The sequence below is a fragment of the Haliotis rufescens genome, unplaced genomic scaffold, assembly GCF_023055435.1.
Source record: "Haliotis rufescens isolate VD_foot unplaced genomic scaffold, xgHalRufe1.0.p SCAF_6, whole genome shotgun sequence".
Classification (NCBI taxonomy): domain Eukaryota; kingdom Metazoa; phylum Mollusca; class Gastropoda; order Lepetellida; family Haliotidae; genus Haliotis; species Haliotis rufescens.
In genome coordinates this window covers 34,536,739-34,558,422 of record NW_025964334.1, presented here as the reverse complement: position 1 = coordinate 34,558,422, position 21,684 = coordinate 34,536,739, and the positions used below count along the sequence as shown (strand labels likewise).

At 42.1% G+C, this 21,684-nt stretch overlaps 1 protein-coding gene across 1 annotated transcript in view; it reads left to right on the top strand.

The window, feature by feature from the left end:
* Window positions 1–17,578, top strand: part of LOC124117574 (C2 domain-containing protein 5-like) — a 60,484-nt gene extending 42,906 nt beyond the window's left edge. The window contains exons 18-32 of the mRNA XM_048385814.1: window positions 177–234; window positions 1,003–1,056; window positions 1,807–1,881; window positions 2,888–2,974; window positions 3,804–3,902; window positions 5,361–5,468; window positions 6,792–6,920; window positions 8,544–8,624; window positions 9,450–9,539; window positions 9,987–10,092; window positions 11,083–11,160; window positions 11,392–11,444; window positions 13,311–13,439; window positions 15,121–15,267; window positions 17,065–17,578. Of these exons, the coding sequence (XP_048241771.1) occupies window positions 177–234; window positions 1,003–1,056; window positions 1,807–1,881; window positions 2,888–2,974; window positions 3,804–3,902; window positions 5,361–5,468; window positions 6,792–6,920; window positions 8,544–8,624; window positions 9,450–9,539; window positions 9,987–10,092; window positions 11,083–11,160; window positions 11,392–11,444; window positions 13,311–13,439; window positions 15,121–15,267; window positions 17,065–17,190 (1,420 nt within the window). The 3' untranslated portion in view covers window positions 17,191–17,578. The remainder of the gene's footprint in view (window positions 1–176; window positions 235–1,002; window positions 1,057–1,806; window positions 1,882–2,887; window positions 2,975–3,803; window positions 3,903–5,360; window positions 5,469–6,791; window positions 6,921–8,543; window positions 8,625–9,449; window positions 9,540–9,986; window positions 10,093–11,082; window positions 11,161–11,391; window positions 11,445–13,310; window positions 13,440–15,120; window positions 15,268–17,064) is intronic.
* Window positions 17,579–21,684: the final 4,106 nt, after the last annotated feature.

The following is a 21,684-nucleotide window of genomic DNA, read 5'->3' as shown; positions in this document are numbered from 1 at the left end:
ACACATGTTAGGACAAGCAAGGGGGTGCTGAGAACACATCATAGGTAATTTCACTGTTTATTTCAATAATGAAACAGGGTAATTTGATTGCACGGCTAATACCTTCACATCATTCTTTTGAATTTGAAAAATATGGAAATCTTTATCTTTGAAAATGTCATCCGCAATATTTTCAGAATATGCAGAGTCAGAACGAAAACAAAGGGTGAAACAAGTGCCAAAGAAGTCAGCGATGTGAGTATGGAGCCTGTTGTGTTGTAAAATTAGTTTTGTATAGAGGTAACTGTAAGGGCTATTTGAACTATTGCTGTACTATTGCGATTGTATAAAACCAGTTTTAAGGCTTCATAATTATATTAATCAGTGTAATAAAAATAAATATGATATTACCTACAATGTCATTGTCAGCCATTTCCTCCCTGTCACTACTAAAACAAAAGGGAATTAACTCTAATCTGTAGTCATCGTACTGATTGCTATTGAACACACCGCAGGTTTGAAATTTGACTGTAAAAACTTAGTTTTCTGACAAATAATTTGTTTTATTTTTAAGTTTAACTCGTTGCGACAATTGAAACTGTTCATTGTTATGCATACTATTGAGAATATTATCAGTGTTTTTAAATTCCTATCGATATAGTACAATCGTAGGGCAAACAATTGCAAAAAGATAGTTCGATGTATCATTACACTCCTAGTGTTGTAGTGTTGTTTTCTTTTCATTGTTCTACTTCGGTTACGTGAGAGGAGGCAAAATGATAAAAGGTCGCAGAAAGTTTGTGACCCTTCCGGTCACATGAGATGTTACAGTTTATTAGTTTCTTGGGTCTTCTTCATCACAATTCCATCACTCTGGTATCAGCCACTTGGGAAACAGGGCATGACCTAATTTCTTTCAGTTTATGGAAACATAAGGGCAAAATAATGGCTTGGTTAGCAAATCAAATGACTGGAATCACATGCAATATATTTATATCATCATGAGTTCCCTTCTTCTTGCAGTGTCTACCATTCATGGAATATGAACTTCATAGTCAGTTAATGAATAAGTTAAAGGTGAGTTTTGTCATGAATGGGGAGCAGATGGTAACAAGACCCGTAAAGATCCGGGGTAGAATATGTCTTTAGCAGCCCATGCTTGCCGTAAAAGGCGACTCTGCTTGTCGTAAGAGGCGACTAACGGGGTCGGGTGGTCAGGCTCGCTGACTAGGTTGATACATGTCATCGTATCTCAATTGTATTGATCGATGCTCATGATGTCAATCACTGGATTGTCTGGTCCAGACTCGATTATTTCCAGACCACCATCATACAGTTGAAATATTGCTGAGTGCAGCATCAAACAACAAACAAACAAAAGACCTACCAGTGCCTACATCAGCTGCCTCTGTAATGTTGGCAGTTTGTATCAGAGGTGGTTATTGTGGTTTGAAACCTCTGATTTACCAGTTAGCATCAAGGATTTTCTAAAGTCATGGTTTGATTTGATATAAACTGCTGTCTTTTCAATATAGAATGTTACCTGGTAGAATGCACACATGGTTACAGAGGGTAGATGGGTTGGGCAGGGATGGGGTGTTTTGCTTTGAGAAACATACTTAACATTTAGACATTCAGAAATTACAGGTGATGAGGAATACGAAAAGTAAACATAACAACAATTATATATCTTCAACAATATTTCACAATTACTGAACACAAATTGCCAAATCATAAAATGCAGCCCTCCTTTTTCCAAAAAGCTTTATCCATGGTTGGAATAAGGCATGAAGTAACTTGTCCTCAATCACTGACTTGTTGCTTCAGATGAAGGGGATGAACGGCCTGTTTGGTCTGAAGATACAGGTGTGTGTTGGAGACACCATGATAGTGGCTGTTGGGGTGAGTAGAACTCATACTGTTCACCGGCTCTTTTATGTTTAAAAATATTTTATTGACATAAATGGTCAATGGGATTGGGCAAAAGTTATCCAACTAAAGTGGCCCTCTTGACTGACACCATCGTCAATACGTCACTGGTCTGTATATAGTATGTTCCTCCATCACCTATGAATACATGACCGCTCTGTGGTGTAGTAGCTATTTTGAACCAACCAATCAAGCTACAGCCTTGTCCCAGCAAGTATTCTGACCAATGAGCATTCAGGTTACATCAGAAGTGTATTGCATGCAAATTGTGTCACACTGTATATTGCTATATTACAGCATTAGAAATTGGCACTAGACCTGTAGTCCTTGCCAAACTGCCCAATAGTGAAGGTTTCATAAGGACAAGAAGAAATTTGCCATTTTGAAGGGGTTTGCTATATGGAATCTTTAAAGGACAAGTGGACTAAAAATGTTAATTTCTACTGCTGTATGTTCTTGACTGACTTGCCCATGTGCCCTAACTGTATATTGACTGGCAAATGTGTCCTGACTGTATATATTGCTATCTGATTGGCAAATGTCACAGGACTGTATATTTCTATCTTATTGGCCAATGCCAATGTCACATGGCTGAGGGGCGGTCGGGTAGCCTAGTGGTTAAAGCGTTCACTTGTCACGCTGAAGAACCGGGTTCCATTCCCGACATGGGTACAATGTGTGAAGCTCATTTCTGGTGTCCCCCGCCATGATGTTGCTGGAATATTGCTAAAAGCGGCGTAAAACCATACTCACTCACTCACATGGCTGTATATTGCCATCTGATTGGCCAGTGTCCCATGACTGTATATTGCTATCTCATTGCCTTTATCGTGTGACTGTATATTCCTTTCAGATAGTCCAATGTCACATGACTGTATATTGCTATCTCATTGCCTTTATCGTGTGACTGTATATTCCTTTCAGATAGTCCAATGTCACATGACTGTATGTTGCTATCTGATTGGCTGCTTTGTTTCAGAGTGCCACTGCCACCTACCTAGGCCCTCTGCCCCCTCCTCCAATACCTAAGGTGTCTAGTCAGGTAAGAGGGGCCACACACTCACAGGTAGGAAGACCAGTCTAGGGTGTCCAACATCAAATAACAGTTGTCAAGAAACTCACATTTTGCACAGGCAAAGAATCAGAGGTGTCATTTGCCTACCTCAATTTTTTTAGTTTGTTGAAAAACTCACGTCCCATTTACAATTTGCATAACTTGATTTGAACTGTTTTTGCATGAAATCGTCCATGTGGCCTTGCTACTAAGATGTTGTTGCTTTAAACCAGTTTCTCAAGTTTTACTCAAATGTCAAGACCACGCCCCAGCCCAGGCTCGGTTTAAACAAGAATTGCAGTTAGATCCGCTATCTGTCGTAGATCTCCTAAAGCCAAGAGACGCAATAGCGAACTAACTCTATTTCTGGGAGATGGACAGCTACTCGAATGTATATAAACAGAACAGCCAAAGATAAAAATGAAATTATATCAATATAAGAAAATAGAAATCATATCAATACAAAAACAGAAATTCTGTGAATACCAAACTCGCAATAAATATGTGTACCCGACTCACACACATGAGTCTCAAGGGGGGACAGGTCATCCAAAATTGCTAAGGCAGAAGAATCTTAAACACTTAAAGCAACAACTACAAAAACTAGTTTGTGTTAAGCTTGCATGGTTTGTTTAGACTCATACTAATTGTATTAGTGTTTTGTTTTGTGATAGGTAGTAATGTCATGCTAGACTGAGTAGATAGCAGTTCGGTTTACTTTAAATCTTCAAGGCTGGGTGTTAAACATTTTGAGCTTTACCTTCAGTTTCAGGATTTTTACAGGGGTTAACATGTTGAATTTTGTCCTCCATTGATTCATTACCAATGTATTTCGTTTCAGACATCAATGAAGGGTGAGAATGCAACTTTCTTGGAGCTTCAGAAGAAGATAATGGACACTATGCAGGGAAACAGAGAACGATTCTGCCTTGACATCATGGTAAGTCAGTGTGGTAACCATCTGTCTCCCCATGGGGACTCGGGTAGAACATGTCCCCATCACCCTGTTGGAAGTTGGAAGAAATGACCAAATTAGGAATGCATGGGGATTCCAGGTTAGAACTGACCCCTAGACATATCTGCTGGTCTTCATATGCCTCTAGAACCAATTGATTGGGAAGTCAATGGCATAAATCATTGCTCATGATATCAATCACTGGATTGTCTGGTCCAGATTATGTACAGGGCACCATTATATGGCTGGAATATTGCTGTGTGCAGTTTTAAACAACCATCTCACGCACACGTAATCTGTCAGTCTTCAAAGGGGCATCCCTGTGAGGATGAAGTGTCATAGTAGGTTCCAAGTAAGTTCTGCCTGTTTGTATAATGGGGCAGGAGTGATCAGGCTCTGTTGTCTTGGGACCGCCTCCGTGGTCTAGTGGTAGAGCATCGCCCGGAGAGCGGAAGGTCCGGGGTTCGATCCCCGGCCGCGTCATACCAAAAGATGTTAAAAGATGGTACTTGTTGTTACCCTGTCTGGCGCTCGGCATTAAGGGGCTAAAACAAGGACTGGTCGGCTCGGAGTCAGGATACTGTGTCTGAGTGGGGTATTCATGTTAAACTGCGGCATGGTATCTCAGTGAGCTAGCACTATAAATCGGCATCAGTCCGGACTAGTACAAGCAGCCACACACACACACGTGCATGCACGTCGCTATATAAGTGCAATAATCTTGGACGCAACATTTAACCCAATTTCACCTCACCTGTTGTCTTGGCTGATTGTTATCATGAGTTGTTACTCAGTCTTGTGCTCTCAGTCACTCTGCCAGGTCCGGACACAAGTATGTACAGGCTGCCATGATATGGCAGGAGTATTACTGACTGCAGCAACAACATTCTACCAGGAATTTGGAAAAACTCGGGGTTTCAAATCACAATAACCACTTCTGACTGAAACAGGTTACAACATGTCATTACAACAATATTCAAAGTAAAATGTTCTTGTTCCAAATTCTATGTAGATCGGTTAAGTAACCAAGCTCAATATTGAAAACACAGTAACTTTGCATCCTAATTAACGTTGTTGTTGTTTGTTTGTTTGTTTGTTGTTTAACGCCGCACTCAGCAATATTCTAGCTATATGACGGCAGTCTGTAAATATTCAAGTCTGGACCAGACAGTCCAGTGATTGACATCATGAGCATCGATCTATGCAATTGGGATACGATGACATGTATGAACTAAGTCAGCGAGCATGACCACCCATTTCCGTTAGTCGCCTCTTACGACAAGCATAGTTGCCTTTTACAGCAAGCATGGGTTGCTGAAGACCTCTTCTACCCCGGATCCCCTCCCCTGCTCCTCCTAATTAACACACATGGATGATGGAGACTGTGGGACTGTGGGACTAGCTGGTCCGTAATGGTCAGTTATTGTGTGTGTTTTGCTTCAGGACAACCAGGGTCAGCCAAGTCCACGCAGCATGGCTACCGACGAGAGTGAAGATGACCAGTCCGATCTGGAACTGTCAATAGGCAACAAGGAAACATTTGTGCTGGAGGTAAGTGAACTTGCAGTGATGTATCCTGGCTCTCATCTCCCCGAGGCAAGCGTGTCCACTAGTCTACATCAAAGCCTAGTTTCTACCCTTGCCACATTAAGGCCACTTTTCTTGGCTCGACCCTGGCGTTGATCACGAGTTGTGCCCCTTTGAATGAAAATGCGTTATCCAATCAGATCACTGTTTTTATCTGATATAGCTTCTCAAAGATGGCGACTACCATAGTCGATCAGATAACAAAATCATTCGAGATTTCATCCCTGACACAAAAACATAGGCAATCGTTTTTCGAAGAAAAAGACGTGTCAACAAAGACACAAAGCGATAAATCGCATACGAAGGTGTACCAGTCGTGGATGTTGTTTTTGTAAAACTGTTATCTGATTGGACTATCGATATGTGTGATAGTCCAATCATATTTATCACAGAAAAATAAGCTTAATGTGGCAAGGGTGGAAACAAGGCTTTGATAAAAAGGCTAGTGGACGCTCTTGCCACGGGAAGATGCCTGGCTCTTGGAGGCCAAAATTCAGCCCAAGGTCTGTGTTGAAAATCCCACATACATCTCTAAGCCTGGACAATGTAGGTATTCTGCTTTACTGTCTTCTCTGAAACTGTTATTTTTGTTGCCATGTTACGTTGTTCCAAAGAACTGCCTTCCTCATCGCTAGTTTACTTAAGCATGTTAAGGTGGAATAATAATCTTTCACATCTTCTTTGTTTCCCTCTCAGCTCACAGAACTAATCAATGATGATTAACTTGTGAGCATACCTGAGTCTAAGGAATATTGCTGTGTGGGTGGTAAACAATATCTACTCATCGCAAATGTTGGTCCTATATTGAGACAATGTTCAGGAATAATAATCTTTCACATCTTCTTTGTTTCCCTGTCAGTTCACAGGGCTAATCGATGATAATTAACTTGTGAGCATACCTGAGTCTAAGGAATATTGCTGAGTGGGTGTTAAACAATATCGACTCATCGCAAATGTTGGTCCTATATTGAGACAATGTTCAAATTCCTAATATAGTTATGACTTATGTTATGGCTTTGTAAAAGCGATTTGTATTTCACTGCTAACAAGACCAATATAGTGGCAGAGCCTTTAATACTTAGTTTTACATTTGTCATTGAATGCAATGTTAAGCAATTACATGTATGACATAAGTCTGAAATTAAGAAAGTAAGAACCTTTTGAACAAAATTATGATTTTTCTTCCCAGGTTACCTGCAAAGCTACTCAGCTTAAAATACTGTATAATTAAATGAACTATGAAGACTTCCCATGTGAGTGAACCCCATATTAATGTATGTGTTTCAGATCGATGATGTGAAGGATGAGATGATTGCTGCCATGCTGCATGACATCCCGCCTCCAGATGGCATCGAGACGTGTAACACTCTCCTTCCTCCCAGCGTCACACGGGACAACATCAACACAAACCTTCAGGTCAGTGAGTGAGGAGACATTGCTTAATGCCACATCAGCAATCCTGCAGCCATTTGCAGCGAGCAAGTCGTGGATCATCTCACAATATGTACTCTCCACATTTAAGTTTGTTTTGTTTGTTTGTTGTTTAATGCCGCATTCAGCAATATTCCAGCTATATAACAGCGGTCTGTAAATAATCGAGTCTGGACCATACAATCTAGTGGTTGACAACATAAACATCGATCCACGCAATTGGGATATGATGACATGCATCAACCAAGTCAGCGAGCCTGACCACCCGATCCCGTTAGTCGCCTCTTACGACAAGCATAGTCACCATTTACGACAAGCATGGGTTGCTGAAGACCTATTCTACCCCAGGTCTTCACAGGTCCCACATTTTAGAAGAAGTAACACTTTCATTTTAATGGATTTGACTGACTAGATCAATTTACACAATCAGAAATGAAAAAAGAATAGTATATATTCATCAATCATTGTCTGACTGGATACGGAAATATGATAAAACAACAAGAAGTATTTAGTGAGTTTGGTTCAAGACTGTTTTGAACAGTATTTCCATTTTTTTCACAGCTTGATGTGTGAGCACACAGATCAAGACAAAGTTGTTTGTTAACTTTCACATTATTATTGAGCAAATGCATTTCATATTGTCTCTGGTCAATGCAAATTCCCTTTCATCATCCAAAATTGGCTTCCACAGGGGATATTGCTTGTGTGAGCTCAAGCAATAGCTCCTAGAAATATCGCTTCAATGAAATTGCATCACATTCTTTACAGACCATTGTGATGTCATTGTTTACCATGATGTCACACTCAAATGACATCACATACCTCTCTGCCACTGAAACTGCTTCACTGTAAATTTTACTCAAGACATTGATTGTTACTGTTTACAAACTGAAGAAAGTTGAAAGAATGATTTTGGATTATAAATAGAATCTCACCTGAGTGTCTTTGATATCAAATACAGTTTATCAACACTTGTCGATAAAAGTGTAATTCCAGGCATTGACTTGTGTTCGTATATTTCATATCATAGGGCACTCGGGTGAGATTCTCTGTATCAACAGAACAAAGATGTCTCTGACAGAAGGAAGTTCTGTGTTCTGTCCAGACCTGTGAAGATCGGGGGTAGAAGAGGTCTTCAGCAACCCATGTTTGCTGTAAAAGGCGACTATGCTTGTCGTAAGGGGCAACTATCGGGATCGGGAGGTCAGGCTCGTTGACTTGGTTGATGCATCTCATCGATCCCAATTGCGTGGATCAATGCTCATGATATCAATCACTGGATTGTCTGGTCCGAAATTCGATTATTTACACAGACCGCTGTTTTATAGCTGGAATATTGCTGAGTGCGGCGTTAAACAACAAATAGATAGACAAACATTGGTTACACTAAAGGGATAAAAGTCTTTGACCTGCAAACAAAGTTGTAAACATCCTGCACTTTCACAAGTATTCTTGTCCCACTAAAGCAAAATTACTTGACGCCAAGATATTGAGCTTTAAAAATATTTTTATATTTTTGTTTCAACTTTTATGCTCATCACCCTTTTTGGTTAGCAAACTTTAAAGCCTAAAATCTGTACTGTGGTCTTATTTTCGTATTGTTTTCAGATGTTTACACAAGTGTGGCGGGGTAGACTGGCACCACAGTCCAAGGCAGACTTCGCCAACATGTTCGAAAGCTTACTTAGGGTAAGACATGTTTAATAGCAAACATATACTGACATGTATATGATTGTATTGATTCTCTATGCAAAGAACCCCCAAAACACTAATGGTTACATATATAGTTGAAATTAATCAGCCTTATATTAACATCTGAAACTTTGACTAGCATCATCATCCGAATGAAATCTCTGGCCAACAAATACTCATCATTAAGACTTAGAAAGCTGAAAACTCATAATTTCTGCGTAAGATCTTGAGGCAGAGTGATATTAAGTCACAGTTGTGAGAACAAAGGGCAAGGGGCGGTCGGGTAGCCTTTTGGTTAAAGCGTTTGCTCGCCACGCTGTAAACCCGGGTACAATGTGTGAAGCCCATTTCTTGTGTCCCCCGCCGTGATATTGCTGGAATATTGCTAAAAGCGGCGTAAAACCTCACTCACTCACTCACTCATGTCCAAATATTGAGGTCTGGTTGGTTCATTAAATACAATGAATCCTGCCTGGGAGAGATAAGAAATTCTGAGCAAGAGAATAAATTTATACCCCACCATGTTGAAAACAGGCTGCCGATAGCGTAAAATCTAACTCAACTCGAGCTCAACCAAGGGCAAGGCAAAGTAGTTTTCACAACTGTTTGGGACTTTTTTTCAATAAAGAACTGTCACAAGTTCTCTTTCTTAGAGAACAGCCAAATAATTAAGTCCCATGAATAGAATACAAATGTGTAGAGCAAATAGTTGCACAAAGAGCAATTTTCTGTTTCCACTCAAGGCCCATGCAGCTTGACAAATGACAAATGGACCAGATCCTTTGCCATGTTTAATTGATATATTATGTACTTTTCTTTTAGAAAATCTACTTCAAGCTGCGGAAGCTGGTTCCCCTGTGTTTGGCAGGGCTGGACTTCAACGTGGAAATCCCAGACGAAGATGAAATACAGGTAGGGAGGAGCAATAATTTCTGATAAGGTTCGTGAAAGTATTTCCAAGTTGTCTTAACTTTAGAAGGTGACATTTCCAGAGAGCTAAAAAAGGGCCCTTAACCTACCTCATCCTTTGTCATTAGGAATTGGAAAACCTTTTCCAGGGTAGCAGTATGATTCCTGGATCACAGTATGATTCCTGGATCACAGTACGATTCCTGGATCACAGTACGATTCCTGGATCACAGTACGATTCCTGGATCACAGTACGATTCCTGGATCACAGTATTATTCCTGGATCACAGTATGATTCCTGGATCACAGTATAATTCCTGGATCACAGTATGATTCCTGGATCACAGTATGATTCCTTGGCTACAGTATGATTTCTGCAAACAGTATGATTCTGGGTTACAGTATGATTGTCTTTGTCTTTGTCTATGAAATCGGAACCCTATTTTACAGATATCAGTGACCGGGTGCTGTCTGGGCGTTAGCGACATCCGGCAGACTGCCAGCACAGGACATCTCAGTCTGCCTCAGTCTGCCACCAAGACCCCCCAGAAGTCAGGTAGAATATATTCGTTCCACTGTAATTTCACATTATGTGCATAAATCTTTCTTCTGCAAAGAAAACTGTAATAAAGTCAATGCTAAGGGAGCAGTTAAAAACTTACAGATTAAAAAACAATAGTGTGCTATTCATTCATGTTCAGATAAAAATTATGATGATTTGAGCTGTTTCTTTATTGACTTACAACATGAAGGTGTGTTTTTTCTGGATATCAGACTTTGAGAATTTGACACGATGTTCCCTCAACAATGTTTGTCTGTTTCAGCTTCAGGTACAGGCGAGGGGGAAGACACGATGTTCCCTCAACAATGTTTGTCTGTTTCAGCTTCAGGTACAGGTGAGGGGGAAGACACGATGTTCCCTCAACAATGTTTGTCTGTTTCAGCTTCAGGTACAGGCGAGGGGGAAGACACGATGTTCCCTCAACAATGTTTGTCTGTTTCAGCTTCAGGTACAGGTGAGGGGGAAGACACGATGTTCCCTCAACAATGTTTGTCTGTTTCAGCTTCAGGTACACGTGAGGGGGAAGACACGATGTTCCCTCAACAATGTTTGTCTGTTTCAGCTTCAGGTACAGGCGAGATGGGAAGACACGATGTTCCCTCAACAATGTTTGTTTGTTTTAGCTTCAGGTACAGGCGAGATGGGAAGACACGATGTTCCCTCAACAATGTTTGTCTGTTTCAGCTTCAGGTACAGGTGAGGGGGAAGACACGATGTTCCCTCAACAATGTTTGTCTGTTTCAGCTTCAGGTACAGGCGAGATGGGAAGACACGATGTTCCCTCAACAATGTTTGTTTGTTTTAGCTTCAGGTACAGGCGAGGGGGAAGACACGATGTTCCCTCAACAATGTTTGTCTTTTTCAGCTTCAGGTACAGGTGAGGTGTAGACACGATGTTCCCTCAACAATGTTTGTCTGTTTCAGCTTCAGGTACAGGCGAGGGGGAAGACGCGATGTTCCCTCAACAATGTTTGTCTGTTTCAGCTTCAGGTACAGGCGAGGGGGAAGACATGATGTTCCCAATGGATATAACAGAAACAAGTACCCCTGCAGGAGGGAAAGGTATGGGAAATCTCTGACCAGTAAATCTGTTGCCCTGCCAACAGCTCTGCTCAAACACGCTATGAAGATAGAACGTGTCGCATGATCCAAGCATTGGATTTATTGAGAAAAATTCTTATCCTATATATATCCTATATGAAATCTGACCAAAATGGCAGACATTTTGAATATGTCAACTTGACCAATTACTTTGTTGATTTTTTAAGAATAGATATGCTTCTTGTCTTACAGTTATCAAGTCAATGAAGGTAGAAGCTATCAAGAAAGAGTTTCAGTACAAAGCAGTAAGTATTTCTATCAGGCAGTGGGGACACCACTCTAAGTCAAGATCTGATTAATTGTCCATAGGAGGTCCCATCAAGATGACAGGAGCAAACATTGTCTGCCCAATCAGGATGCATGGGCTCTTCAGCCAGTCAGCTTTCTTAAATGATTATATTATGCAGCCTGTATTGTTTCCCATTTGTCTTCTTTCTAATTTCCTCACTCCACCGAGTAGGTAGAACCCTATTGGCTGATAAGAAAGTCCTCCTATTAAGGGTTACACAGATCGTCAAGCAGAGAGATATCATTCTGTTGTAAAAGATCTGATGTTAAGGAGATCAGCAGTAGGTACACTGGTGCTTAAAGTGTTCATTCATCATGCCGAGACCTGGTTTTGTTTCCCCCTGGGAGCAGAGGGTACACACTTGCACTAGAATGTTCTTGGTGGGAACTGCTCTCACACACTACATGCAGGTGGTATCTTTACATGTATCAAGATGTAATTAGAGAATAACCTACAAGCTGCTCTGAATTACAGATTAATTGGTAAATTAATTTGTAAGTTGTCGAGCCTTGCCAGTTATTCTTTTTATTACCGATAGTCTTTCTTCTGAGAAAATGTAGGTCTTGTGTTCTCAAATGGAGACATAAGCTCTGTTGACCTGTGTGATATGAAAGTGTGAAGCCAGGAACAATGGAAGAACATCAGCTTTATTTATTTGCAACAATGCATTCATATTACGTCCAATCTCATTAAAATAAAATCTAAGTTCTTGCCGCTAAACAAAGATCTGAGGACATCCCATTAGGTAAGTCAGAACGACCCCTCACGAACTTTGACCGACCACGGAAACGACAAACAAGAAGTTGACATCAGCCAATTAGAAAGCAGCTCTCTCGAGCTTCACTCGTTTCAACCTGGCGACTTCCATTTTAGACTACGCTTGAAAAATATGTTGACACAGTTCTCGATTAAAATTTTGAAAACTGAACATACGAACATTCCGGAATGTCTAATATATGGTTAAGATTGTATGGCAGTGTTTCCCACGAACTGTGCAACGCCTCCTCCGTTCAAATGTTTATCCCATGAAAGTGAGAGATAGATAACATTTTGAAGGAATCAGTCATATGGGCTGTAACTGCTGTTCAGAATACCCCGTGTTAACGTTTCCGAGGTTGCATGATTAGAAAACACATTCCGACTGTCCCTGTCATGATCTGGTAAGCGATGCTTTGATTGGTTGGATGAAAGGTCGTTCTGACATGACCTGTAATGGGATGTCCTCAGATCTTTGTTTAGCAATAGCGAGAACAAAGATCTGATTTTAATGAGATTGTATTACGTCACATTGTAATTGGCCTCTTCACAAGCAATGAAAACAGTTGAACAATTGGAACGAACTAGGCAGTCAGCGAGAAGCAGCAGTTATGATGCTGACCCGTGAAGATCCAGGGAAGAATAGGTCTTCAGCAACCAATGCTTGACCTAAAAGGCGACTATGCTTGTCATAAGAGGTGACTAACAGGATCGGTTGGTCAGGCTCACTGACTTGGTTGATGCATGTCATCATCCCAATTGTGTGGATCAATGCTCATGATGTCAATAACTGGATTATCTGGTCCAGACTCGATTATTTACAGACCGCTGTCATATTTCTGGAATATTGCTGAGTGTGGCGTTAAACAACAAACCAACAAACAAAAGTTAGAAGTGAAAATTACTGAAAATGATAGCACCAATAACCTTGACCCTATGAGTAACATATGGAATATAATTTTCTCTAAATAGAGAAAGTGAACTGTGGTGGTCTAAAGACTCACCATTAAGTATAAAGTATTTACTGTTATTTGAGATTTTGACAGCAATGCTAACCCTGTTTCAGACACCTCCAATGAGGCATCCTAATGGTGTAGAGTTATCTCCCCTTCCTATAGTGGCAGGTGGCAAGATAGAGAAGTATCTTGGCAACTACAACTTCTTCTTCATCAGAGAAAGTACATCAGTCAGAGAGGTTAGTAGAAGTGGGTCTACCTGTTTGAGTAGCCTATACTTGTCCCTCTGTGGGTAGTCCAGGGCAGAGTAGGTCCCCAGTACCCCATGCTTGTCTCCCATGCTTGTCTCCCTGTGGGTAGTTCAGGGCAGAGTTGGTCCCCAGTACCCCATGCTTGTCTCCCTGTGGGTAGGCCAGGGCAGAGTTGGTCCCCAGTACCCCATGCTTGTCTCCCTGTGGGTAGTCCAGGGCAGAGTAGGTTCCCAGTACCCCACGCTTGTCTCCCTGTGGGTAGTCCAGGGCAGAGTAGATCCCCAGTACCCCATGCTTGTGTCCCTGTGGGTAGTCCAGGGCAGAGTGGACCCCCACTACCCCATGCTTGTCTCCCTGTTGGTATTCCAGGGCAGAGTAGGTCCCCACTACCCCATGCTTGTCTCCCTGTGGGTATTCCAGGGCAGAGTAGGTCCCCACTACCCCATGCTTGTCTCCCTGTGGGTAGTCCAGGGCAGAGTAGACCCCCACTACCCCATGCTTGTCTCCCTGTTGGTATTCCAGGGCAGAGTAGGTTCCCAGTACCCCATGCTTGTCTCCCTGTGGGTATTCCAGGGCAGAGTAGGTCCCCAGTACCCCATGCTTGTCTCCCTGTGGGTAGTCCAGGGCAGAGTAGACCCCCACTACCCCATGCTTGTCTCCCTGTTGGTATTCCAGGGCAGAGTAGGTCCCCAGTACCCCATGCTTGTCTCCCTGTGGGTAGTCCAGGGCAGAGTAGATCCCCAGTACCCCATGCTTGTCTCCCTGTGGGTAGTCCAGGGCAGAGTAGATCCCCAGTACCCCACGCTTGTCTCCCTGTGGGTAGTCCAGGGCAGAGTAGATCCCCAGTACCCCATGCTTGTCTCCCTGTGGGTAGTCCAGGGCAGAGTAGATCCCCAGTACCCCACGCTTGTCTCCCTGTGGGTAGTCCAGGGCAGAGTAGATCCCCAGTACCCCATGCTTGTCTCCCTGTGGGTAGTCCAGGGCAGAGTAGATCCATAGTACCCAAAGCTTGTCTCCCTGTGGGTATTCCAGGGCAAAGTAGATCCCCAGTACCCCATGCTTGGTCCTTGTATGGGTTTCAGGACAGAGTAGATCCCCTGTACACCATGCTTGGTCCTTGTATGGGTTTCAGGACAGAGTAGATCCCCAGTACCCCATGCTTGCTCCTTGTATGGGTTTCAGGACAGAGTAGATCCCCAGTACACTATGCTTGCTCCTTGTATGGGTTTCAGGACAGAGTAGATCCCCAGTACCCCATGCTTGGTCCTTGTATGGGTTTCAGGACAGAGTATATCCCCAGTACCCCATGCTTAGTCCTTGTATGGGTTTCAGGACAGAGTAGATCCCAAGTACTAGCTATTAAGAAGTGACTGTAGTGAGGATCAAGTGGACACTATGGCATCTGATATGTTCTTGTATGTTTTGATAAGTTCTTGGACAGTTGGCCATCATGCAGTGATGGTATTTGTCAGTGATTACATAGTTGATTCAATGAAGGTGTTGATTACATAGTAAGAAGGATGTAAGAGAAATCTTCTGTGCACTGTTATGACGTTGTTTGAAGATTTGAATGTTTCGGTCAGATTCCTTAAGATTCTTATGACAATGCTGTAATTTCTTATGACAATGCTGCAATTTGAGAGTAATTGCTTGACTTTGTTGCATGCAGGATGGTGGGTTGGGAGGCTTTGTGCAGACAGCTGTAGCAGAAGTGATGGCTATTGTCCGTGCCCATGTGGCCTCCCTTGGAGGAAACGCACTGGTTGCATACAGGATGACGCACTGTGTGCTATACAGCAACCCTCACAAGAACCAGGTGAGTAGAGAGGGATGCACTGGGGGCATACAGGACGAGGCACTGTGATGTACAGCAACCCTCACAAAAACCAGGTGAGTAGAGGGGGACACACTGGGGGCATACAGGATGAGGCAGTGTGATGTACAGCAACCCTCACAAGAACCTGGTGAGAAGAGGGGGATGCACTGGGGGCATACAGGATGAGGCACTGTGATGTACAGCAACCCTCACAAGAACCAGGTGAGTAGAGAGGGATGCACCGGTGGCATACAGGATGAGGCACTGTGATGTACAGCAACCCTCACAAGAACCTGGTGAGTAGAGAGGGATGCACCGGTGGCATACAGGATGAGGCTCTGTGATGTACAGCAACCCTCACAAGAACCAGTAGAGAGGGATGCACTGGTGGCATACAGGATGAGGCACTGTGATGTACAGCAACCCTCACAAGAACCAGGTGAGTAGAGAGGGATGCACTGGGGGCATTCAGGATGAGGCTCTGTGATGTACAGTCACCCTAACAAGAACCAGGTGAGTAGAGAGGGATGCACCGGTGGCATACAGGATGAGGCACTGTGATGTACAGCAACCCTCACAAGAACCAGGTGAGTAGAGGGGGATGCACTGGGGGCATACAGGATGAGGCACTGTGATGTACAGCAACCCTCACCAGAACCATGTGAGTAGAGGGGGATGCACTGGGGGCATACAGGATGAGGCACTGTGATGTACAGCAACCCTCACCAGAACCAGGTGAGTAGAGAGGGATGCACTGGTGGCATACAGGATGAGGCACTGTGGTGTACAGCAACCCTCACAAGAACCAGGTGAGTAGAGGGGGATGCACTGGGGGTATTCAGGATGAGGCTCTGTGATGTACAGTCACCCTAACAAGAACCAGGTGAGTAGAGAGGGATGCACTGGTGGCATACAGGATGAGGCACTGTGGTGTACAGCAACCCTCACAAGAACCAGGTGAGTAGAGAGGGATGCACTGGGGGCATTCAGGATGAGGCTCTGTGATGTACAGTCACCCTAACAAGAACCAGGTGAGTAGAGAGGGATGCACCGGTGGCATACAGGATGAGGCACTGTGATGTACAGCAACCCTCACCAGAACCATGTGAGTAGAGGGGGATGCACTGGGGGCATACAGGATGAGGCACTGTGATGTACAGCAACCCTCACCAGAACCAGGTGAGTAGAGGGGGATGCACTGGGGGTATTCAGAATGAGGCACTGTGATGTACAGCAACCCTCACAAGAACCTGGTGAGTAGAGGGGGATGCACTGGGGGCATACAGGATGAGGCTCTGTGATGTACAGTCACCCTCACAAGAACCAGGTGAGTAGAGAGGGATGCACCGGTGGCATACAGGATGAGGCACTGTGATGAACAGCAACCCTCACAAGAACCAGGTGAGTAGAGGGGGATGCACTGGGGGCATTCAGGATGAGGCACTGGTTGCATACAGGATGATGCATTGGCTGCATAAAGGTAGATCTATGCTGTACTTCAATTTAGAAGAGGAATTTTGAAATGTTGATTTCATCCTCTGGAGCAAGAGCAATGTGTTCAGAGAGTGATAAGAGAGATTAAGATAGTAACATCACTTCTGAAAGAAAGCGATGGTGGGTCTAGTGTATTTATCACAATAGAATGGAGATTTAATACACTGGATAATCGAGGAGGCACTACTGATCAAACAAACAACTGTTGGAAGCTAATGAATGGACTTTTTCAGGACGGTAGTTTATCCTGATGCATAAATAGATATTGCCATTGTCACTTTCATTTTCTATGTCATCTTTCAGAGTCAGTGCCTGATCAGTGTCTGCGGCGATGCAGTCAGCGCGAACTACATCACAGACAACTCTGTCACCGTCATACCTGACCACATACAGCAGAGAGACCAACCCAAAGTAGTTAATTATACATGACAGCCGCAGGAAAAGATTCCGAGTACATCATCATTCAAGAATTGAAGATTAAATGACTTGAAAATAATCAAGTACAAGTTGAACCATGTTGAGATTCCAGTGTTAAAATTGGTCTCCAACAGCCTGATTGTGGGGTGAGACAACCAAATGGAATGGGTGGTGAGGCTCAGCTGACTTGGTTGGTGTGGATGTTGGTAATGCTATCAATCACTGGATTGTATGGTCCAGACTTGGTTATTTTCATACAGAGGCATATACCTGAAATATTGTTGAAGTGGCATCAAGCAACAAACAAACTTTTCCAGGCCCCTTTGTAAAACGATCTTAGCACTACGACTGTTGCAAGTCTATGTTAAAGTAACAGAATTAAACAATGGGGGTGATAAGACTGCTGGCTTTGTGGAACATCCTCTCGGAGATACTCATGACAGATGATGTCAAGGAGATTCTTGATGCAAGCAGAGATATGTTTTGGAAAAGTAGTCCATTTTGTGAATTAACATACAGGTGCTTTATGACTGCAGATAATCCACGAACATTGCTTGACACTTAGTCTTGAGCTAGGCAGTTCTTGGCCAAGGAGCATAGCTCTCTCTAACCTTTCCGTTTTGTTGGTATTGTTATGTAAATCACAAAGATAAAGTTTGGTGTGATGACACTGTCAGGTAACAAACAAAACACTTCCATCTGGTAACTGTTTATATGGACAAAACGTCTGCACATAAACATGTACATGTACTTGTGTATAAATAATGCCATGTCAGCATTTCGTAGACCGGTGTTTCATCTAGTCCTGGTGTGGCTGTCCCTCATGGTGTATGGGTGGACCGACATGAGCCTCACAGGGAAGAAATCTGTTATCTGAAGTATGATTAGTGTACCGTATATCACCATCTATGAAGGGACTTCCCCTGTAAAAACCTTCGATATTTAGGCTAATTTATGTACCCGGTCTATGAAGCGATCTGGAATGAAGCACATCACCAGTGCATACACAATCCCTACATTAGCAAAAAACATGTTTGTCTTCCGTTGTTTACCTTCAGCAAATCAGGTAAATGAAAAGGTGATAGACTTGGTCAATATATAAATTTGAAATTTTAGATAAAACATCACATGATAATGTACCGTTTAAATTGTATTTTATGTTAACGACAAGTTAATCACTTCACATGCGATTTCGCCAAAATTAATGTAAACAATTTTGGATGAAATTTTTAATGAAATAGGTCACAAACATAAGTCATGATATACATTGAACACTTTTTATAACCAGACAGTGTAATTACATGATTAATTGGCATACTTCAGCAGGATTTGTTGACATAGTTTACCAGTGTAACATGCTCATGGTAATGTCTTTGTGTTGGGGAAAAACATCAAACTCTTCTACCCTGTGTATAGAGTGCCCCCCCCTAATTCTAGGTAAGAAAAACTTGCCTTATATGTGGTAGATTGAAAGTCACCACACCTGTACTATAGTCCAATGTAGTGGCATTATGGAGAAAATCTGCTGTTTTCAATTTAAGGGTTTTGAGTGTAGATTTCCGACCTGTAATTTTCATTTAAAACTAAACACATTAGCATTTTTTGTATAAAATATATTTCCACATTCACTTTAAATAATCTATGAACCACAACACATGATTTAGTGAAATCAGTATTTAAAATTGCCTCGTGGTCAGCTTTAACAAAGTAGTGCTTTCAAGAAAATATATTCTTTCACATTGACGCGGTCCTCAATAAAGTCCTGGCTTTATGTAGATTCAATGCTGCTGAATATAGAACTTGGAATTCTAAAATATAATGGTAGAAATCTTTGTATGGATATTCTGATTAAATAGTTGGAGACTGAATGAAACTGATTTTGCATTGAGATGTTTTCATGCAAATATCATTTGATGTTGCCATGGGAACAAACGTGTTATTGAGAGGAACTAGGCTCGGACATATTGGCCGTCCCAGCAAGTTTGATTTAAGTCGTTCAAACACCACTCTGTTAATGGTTGCCCTTTTGGCATAAAGACGTTGTGTGTGTTTCTATCCTGTTTGACCATGTTGTACGGTACCCTAAACATGTGGCGTCTGTGGATTGATTTGACCACTTTCATTTTCATAACACCATTGCGTGAAATAGTCATGTCGATTCAGCCGCATCCCTGATTTTCCAGTGTATTATGTTGCCATTCTATTATGATAAATGCCTTGGACATATTTGCGACCTTTATTTTGAGGCGTTTGAATGACACGACATGAAAAGTTGCCGACCAGTCACAATACATTTTTCATGATTGAAACCAGTGACAATATCAGCAGTACTTGATGTTGCATGCTGTCTCAAACAGTGAACATCTTGTTGCTTAATGACATTTTCCCTGTCTTCATACTCTTGGGGGGCGGTCGGGGAACCTAGTGGTTAAAGCGTTCGCTCGTCACGCCGAAGACCCAGGTTCGATTCCTGACATTGGTACAATGTGTGAAGTCCATTTCTGGTGTCTCCTGCCGAGATATTGCTGGAATATTGCTAAAAGCAGCGTAAAACCATACTCACTCACTCACTCATACTCTGGGGAAAAATAATTCGGCTGAAAGTTCATACATGGTGAGTGAGTATGGTTTTACGCTGCTTTTTGCAATATTCCAGCAATATCACGGTGGGGGACACCAGAAATGGGCTTCACATATTGTACCCATGTCGGGAATCAAAACCGGGTCTTCGTTGTGACGAGAGAACGCTTTAACCACTAGACTACCCCACCACCCTGAAAGTTCATATATAACACTGTTCTGATTTGATTGAGTTTATCAAGGCTCGCTCGTACAAGGCCGCATCGTTGCAGGTGGATCTATGCCAAATTCTCATTCAGTAAGGCAACTTGAACTGTTGTTGATTTCAAGCTCGTAAGTGAGTGAAGTTTTGTGCTAAGTTAGTGATGAGAGATAGTGATGGGGAAATCACATCTGAATGTGAGGTGAGGCGAAATTGGGTTTAACGTCGGTCCAAGATTATTGCACTTATGTAACGAAGTGCATGTACGTGTGTGTGTGTTTGTGTGGCTACTTGTACTAGTCCGGACTGATGCCGATTTATAGCGCTAGCTCACTGAGATACCATGCCGCAGTTTAACATGAATACCCCACTCAGACACAGTATACTGACTCCGAGCCGACCAGTCCTTGTTTTAGCCCCTTAATGCCGAGCGCCAGACAGGGTAACAACAAGTACCATCTTTTAACGTCTTTTGGTATGACGCAGCCAGGATCGAACTCCGGACCTTCCGCTCTCCAGGAGGATGCTCTACCACGGAGGCAGTCACATCTGAATATATGGCGGCGGTTTGGTCCAGGTATATACCGGTATTGTTGTAGAATGGAGGTTAAGTACACTGGATGATCAAGGATGAAGCAGGTGTTACTGTTGGATGTTCTACAAGCTGCTGACACTTTGTTAGTGTGTGAAGTAAATATGTATCTACTGGATAAAACCAGGTATTTGTACCCTTGGCTAAACTAAAAGTGTTTCATGCTAAAGATGATAAGAAACTCTTTTATGAATTAACTTAGCATGTATACAAGTATTATAACCAGACTTTGGTAATGATTGCTTTGTCACTCTTGTTATTTTATGAAAAACAATGTAAAAAATTTGTCAAAACTACTTAAGTTTAGTGAACGTTACAGAATATTTACACCAGCCAAAAGAGGGAAATGTTTTATTTTTTATTGGTTGACAATCATGACGAGCTGGAGCAGAGCTGCTGAATCAGCAGTATTTTTCATCCTTTAAAACGGCTTATATTTTCTGAGAGTTTTACAACATTCTGTAACAATCATGATTTAGGCTGATAAAAATTCTATATCAATATCAATGTCTCACGAGATTGTACTGTCACAATCAGCATTAACTTCCATAAATATCTATATTGCCACACAAAAAATGATTGAACCATGTGTTTTATTTGTTTTACTTTGTTTTACTTAATATGCAAACTGCTCAAATTATCAAATTCCTTACAGTTTGTGTCCTGATTTGTTTTGTGAGTGTTTAGTTTGAAAATTAATTGATAATATTTAATATAAATTTAGAAATGGCCTACAGTTTTTCTTATCAAAATGTCCCTAGCATTGTTCATTGTTAGGCATGGACACGAACGGTTTTTTATTTCTTTTTGTAAAGATGTTTTTCCCAGGGTTAATTCTAAAGATACTGTAACTTGCCCTTCTCATGAAATCTCTATCAAGTCATCCAACAAACAAATCTTGCCCAAACAAATGCAATTTTTAATATATTTATTCTGGACGTCGCTAAATTACATTGACTGACGGATCAAGCATTGATGGTTTAGGGAGAAGGGCTTTGAATCAATCTGGTGAAATTGTATTCAAGGTTATTCAAGTTTAAATGGCTCCTGTGGTTGAAGTATGGAGTCAACAGTCAATCAGTGTGTCTAAATGTGCAAATGTCCCGATGCAAAAAAGCCAGGGCAGCATTTC